The sequence below is a fragment of the Condylura cristata genome, unplaced genomic scaffold (assembly GCF_000260355.1).
Source record: "Condylura cristata isolate star-nosed mole 26May11 unplaced genomic scaffold, ConCri1.0 scaffold00004, whole genome shotgun sequence".
Taxonomy (NCBI): domain Eukaryota; kingdom Metazoa; phylum Chordata; class Mammalia; order Eulipotyphla; family Talpidae; genus Condylura; species Condylura cristata.
The window spans coordinates 2219433-2224936 of NW_004567105.1; the positions used below are offsets into that span (position 1 = coordinate 2219433).

Consider the following 5504-nt stretch of genomic DNA (forward strand, 5'->3'; position numbering starts at 1 on the left):
GGCTTTCTGCTCAAGTTGCGTTTTTCCCCTTTGATAACACTGACAGTGGCCACGCTGTACATTCCGCTGCTGCCGCCTCGTGCGCGTGAGCGACGCCCGCCTCACAGCACCCCGGCCCAGCGGAGCCCAGCGGAGGGGTGCTGGAAGGCCAGCCCCCGCCACGACCCATCAACCAGGGCCCAGCCCAGCGCGCCCTGGGCTCGTCACCCCTGCCTGTGGCGGCAGCGTCCGCGAGGTCAACGCGCGGCTCGGGACGGGGGAGGAGGGAGCTGCGTGGGCTGGGCGTCCCCTCCGCCCCCGGCTGGTTCTCTAGAGCTCCTGACACGTGCAGGGCTCACGCCGGAAGCAGCTGCGCGGCAAAGGGAAGAGCGTTTGGACCCGCTGGTCCGAGCAGCGCTTCTCAAACCTTCGGTGCGAGAGTCCCTGGGGCTGGGCTGCAGGGGGTGAGCACAGGGGCCACCTGGCGCCCGTGGGGGGCGCGGGCCGGCCCCTGCCCTGTGGCTCAGAATCTGCATCCTAACAGGATTCTCCGTGAGCTGGCCCGGGGCGCTGAGCACTGGAGGTTCTCGTGGCTCCAGGAAAGGCACATGGGTCCAGTGGCCCGGTCAAGCGGCCGCTCTGGCAGTTAGCCTCTGCTCACAGGAGGGGGCAGGACGGCAAGCCAGGGCGGGTGTCCCTCCAGGGGCCAGCGAAGCGGGGCTCGGAAGGGCTGCGCCTGGGCTCAGGCTGGAGGCGCCGGGGGCGGGGGCGACACCTGCCCTGGGCTTCTGGGGAGACGAGCATCTTGGGGCTCACGCTCCTCGGTCTGCGTATTTCCAAAGGCCACTGGTCACTGGGTATTCTTGAGCAGCAAGCGCCACGCTCGGAGGCAGCGGTGGCGGGACGTCGTGGCTCACCACGGGGGCGCCCAGAACACAGGCAGCGGCGGTGCGTGGTGACCACCCGGAGCGCTCACACAGGGCCTGACCACAGGGCCTGACCACACACCCGCGGGCGCCGACCCAGTCCCGGGAACCAAGGAGGCCCCTCCGGAGGCAGCGGCCACAAGCTAGAGGGGCCAAAGCCGTCCGTCCAGCAGCCCACGAGAAGCTGGGACGACGCGTGCAAACGCTCAGGGCAGGAGGCGCAGGGAAGGCCCGGGGGACGTCCCCGGGGGGAGGGGACGCCCGCGGGAGCATCCAGGAGAGAGGCAAGCGCCTGCACTTCTCCTGAAGGGAACGCAGGGCGCTGCGGAGTCTGACGCAGGACGAGGGCCCGAGGGCCTGGCGGGTCGGGAAACCACTCAGGGGCGGCCCCAAGGAAGGGGACGCAGGTCCAGGAGGGCACGTGTCACACAGGGTGGCTGGGCCGGGCCACCTGCCACTGACGCTCGAGAGGAAAAGCTTTACCAGAAAGTAAACCAGCTGTCCCCAAGCACTCTGTTTAGTTCAGCTGATGTGTCGTGACAGCAAAATCTAGATGATTCACCCTGGCCCAGCTCCTGCCCTGGAGCAGCGCAGCCTGGCGCCGGTACAGGTGAGAGCCAGCCCGGCCTGGGGTGCTGGTGGGGACGGAGACCAGCGGGTCGGGTGGGCAGGACGTGCTGGTTCGTGGGCCGGGGAGAGGGCGGCAGAGAACAGGGAGAAGCCCAGGTTCCTGTTTCTCCAAGCGAGTCAACACCTCGTGGAGTCAAAGGGGCCCTCCTGGTGCCTCGCAGTGGCTTAGTGACCCACGTCCTGGAAAGCGCACCACCGCGCCCCACCCTCCGGCACAGAGGTGGAGGTCAGGTGACACCCTCAGGTCACGGAACTGGGAGCAGCGGAGTGAGGCTGCAGTGTACACCGGGCCCAAAGCTCCCGGCCTTGAGGGGAGTTGGGCACGCGCCCCACTCCCACCCCAGAAGCCAGGGCTAAGGGACAGGCACACCCTCAGTGCCGCCCGCACCCCGGGGCCCCGGGACCTCCCGTACCGACGACCATGATGTTGAAGTCGAAGCCGGTCTTCATGGTCTTCTTGCGCATCTGCTCGATAATGGTGTCGATGCCGATGTACCCCAGGAGGCTGGAGTTGATGCTGACGGGCTTCATGGGCACTGCCGGCTTGGGCCTGGGCTCGGGCACCAGCTCTGACATGGCTGCGTCCGTCCTGGTCTCTGGGAGCCCTGCAAAGACGAGATGGCCGGGTGGGCTGGACAGAAGTGGAGGCCGGAAGACATCCAGACCGAGGACGGGAAGGGACTTAAGATGCCACCCGGTGCCGGGCAGAAGCCCAGCAGGGAAAGGCCGTGCGGCCACCCAGCCTGGGCCTCTCGCAAACACACCCCCGGCCCCGCCAGATCCAGTCCCGGCTTCCTGCACCTTGGTGTGTGACACCGGGCGGGCCCGGCGCTATTGTGGGGGGCGGGGCTGTGCTTTACAGAGCCAGAGCGGCGGGCCGCTAGCAGAGGCTGGTATAAGCTCCCCAGTGTGGCTGACGACTAAAAGCACCTCCAGACGGTGTCTTATGCCCCTGGGCAGCAATGCCAGAATGGGGGCCCCGCGAGCATGTCGGGGCGATTCCCGCCTGAGCCCCACATCCTCCCGTGAAGGGCAAAGCCCGAGGGGGCTGGGCCTCTGTCTGTCACTGGCCTCGGCCCGCTCGTACGCCCGCCGCCTCGGGAGCCCAGACGCCCTCCTGGCCGTGGGGGCGTCTGGGAGAGGCATGAGCCCCCTTCCCACCAGCAAGGAGAGGGTGACCGCCCGGGTGGCCAGCGAGTGCTGGGCGCCGTGGCGGAGGCAGAGAGGTGAGGCAGAGCAATGGCCGGCCGGGCAGGCCCTGGCTGTGTCCGCTCCTGAGGCGCCCGTGTGCCCCGTGTGAGTGGGGAGAGGCTGGCTCTGCCCGCCAGCGGTGTGCACATGGGGGCCCTGCCGCGTGGCCTGCCCCCTCGTCCGTGAAGGGCTGAGGGTCACGGTGTAGCTGCGGGGAGGGTGACCTGAAGCCTGGTGCACAGAGCAGCGGGAAGAGCGCCTCTGGCCCGGGCCGCCTCCCCTGCCCTAGAGGGGCAGTCCTCTAGCTGGCCCGCCGCAGGGACATGGACAGTGCATGTCACGGCCCTGGTGACGGCTGCCCAGATGCTCCGAGCCGCCTGGTTTGTAGTTAGCGCCACGCCACCGAGCATAGGCTCTCGGGGAGGACAGACAGAGCAGCAGATGGGGAGAGGGCACAGGCGTGCCCCCAAGCGCCCCTCAGGACCCCAGGACTCCGTTCTCACACCCCGCCACCTGGCCTTTCCGCGGGTCCTGGCAAGACTCCCTCTCCCACCGGGAAGCTTTGCTCCCGGTCACTCTCAAGCACAACCAACACCGACAAGGCCTCGGCCCCCTCCGCTGCCCAGGAAGCAGGTGTCAGCCAGGAGGCCCCTGACGGCAGCGGCTGACTCTCAGCACCCCGCTGCGCCCCCTCCCCTGCAGGCCCACCGAGCCCCCGCCCCCTGCTCCCCTTCCCGTTTCCTCCTGCCTGCACAGCTGAGCCCCCGAATCTCCACCGTCTGTGGGGGGCAGTTTATCTCACCCCATTTTGCAGATCTGGAAAGTGAGCCCTGTTTAATTGGCAGGAGTTTCTCTAAGGATTCCTGTGCCGCCGCGGCCCACAAGATCACGCCCAGAGGCATGCCCAGGGCGCAGGCCAATCCCGAGGCGCCGCGGGCTGGCGCGGGTGCGGCTGGTGAGCTAGCCACCTCGCCTTCGTCCCGCCTGCGGGCGCCTACTGGCACCATGCTGCGTACCTGCGGCAAGGTGCCCTCCAGCCGTGCCAACCACACCCCAGCCGCGGCTAACCACCGCCCAACAGCCGCGAGTGCCGAGACAGGTGCTGGGCCATAGTCGCCGGGACTCTTGGCCTGCCCGGCCAGGCTTGCTCTTCCTCCTCGCTCCCAAGGTCCCAGGTGCCCCGACTGGCCGCCCGGTGATGTGGGCGCCCTCCTCCTGCTGCCTGGCCGAGGCTCAGTCCCAGCCATATTCGTTGTTTCCCTCACTCGCTCGCTCACCCCTCCCACCCGGGTAGCATTTCTGTGCCCAGAGGGAACCTACCCCCACCACGCCGCAACACCCAGAAGCTTCTGGGCCCCAGACAGGTTCTCCCCCTCCCCCAGATGCTGGCTGTGGGGGCTTCCAGGGCACGGCCAACACTCTGGGGCTGGTGTTGCAGCTTCATCCTGCCCCTGAGGCCTCTCTGGTCCCTCCACACCAAGATGGGCAGCTGACCCAGGCTGATCGTAGCTGGGTGACCCCTGTGAGCCTCCCTTTTCTCAAGAAGAGGCGGTAGGCCCTTCCCGGTCGGGGAGCTGTGCCGGATGCACGTTAGCAGACACACATCAATCACCTCTCGGGCAGGGAGGGCCGAGGCAGCGATCCCACGGACCCTCAGCAATGAATGCTGGCTGGGTAAGCGCACCAGCCTGGGGCCCCCAGATGCCACTCCCTCGGCAGGGCAACCGCCAGCCAGTGTCGCCAGGCAAGGGAGCGGATTGTTAAGAGCCACGGTCTCTCTCCCTGGCAACAGGGAGCCAGCCGAGGGGGCTCTCCAAGGGCTGGAAAGGGCTCCAGATGGGGTCACAGCAGGACGCAGCTCAAGCCCGCCACCCTGCCACATGGTCCTCGAGGCCCTCCTAAGCTCCCTGCCACCCCTGATCCCTGGAGAGGAGGGGATCTGTGTGCAGCACCCCCTGCCAGGAGCCACCTGGCCCAGGAATGTTCCAGGGAGAGGCACTGTCCACCTGCCTCCGCTGACTGAGTACCCACAGAGAACACCCGCACCTCCAGGCCAGCAAAGACCCTGGGTTTTTTTTCCCAGCAAGTGAAAGGCTTTTTCTTTGTCTGGCCCAGGGACCCCACCCTGTTGGGAAGTGGCAGCGGGAGGGAACCTTTCCAGGACAGTACCTGCCTGGGGGGGGGCAGGGGTCCTCCTCCCATCCTGAGCGGGAGACCTTCCCCAGCCCCCAGCTGGGGGCTTCACCACCCCACCCCCACCCACAGAGGCCATTCTCTCCACCCCAGCCCCAGCTTTTAGGAAAAGAGTCACAAAAGGTATTAGTCCTTTTGCCCCGGCAGGAGCAGAGGGCGCTGGGAGCCCTCTTCCGACCCCAGCCCTCGGGGGCCACCCAGTTCCCTTGGAGACCACCAGCGGGTGCCGGTGCCAGGGTGCGCGCCGCCCGTGGGCGCCGGTCTGAGCTGGTGTGGCGCTGGTGTGGCGCCCGATACCTGCGCGCGGTGTGCGTGTGCGCGTCTCGCCGCTCCGCCCGGGGCATCTGCGCGCCTCAGGACCCTGCTCGTGCGCCCGCCGCGGATCTCGACTGGCCCGCGCCCCGGGGGTGCATCTCTCCGGATACGAGTGCCGCCGCCGTGTGCCCGTGCATATGCCACCGCGCGTGGGCTCCGCGGCGCTGCCACCCTCCCCCGGTAGCACCGCCAGCCGGGCTCTTCGGGCCGCATCTGCTCGCGGCCGGCGCCCGTGCCCCGGCGGCCGGCTCACCTTTGGACATGAATCCT

The 5504-nt window shown here is 68.2% G+C and overlaps 1 protein-coding gene across 1 annotated transcript in view; it reads right to left on the bottom strand.

Annotated features, from left to right (window-relative positions):
* Positions 1–5504, bottom strand: part of LOC101628058 — a 24543-nt gene that overhangs the window by 13051 nt on the left and 5988 nt on the right. The window contains exon 3 of the mRNA XM_012735110.1: positions 1949–2140. Coding sequence (XP_012590564.1) covers positions 1949–2140 — 192 coding nt within the window. The remainder of the gene's footprint in view (positions 1–1948; positions 2141–5504) is intronic.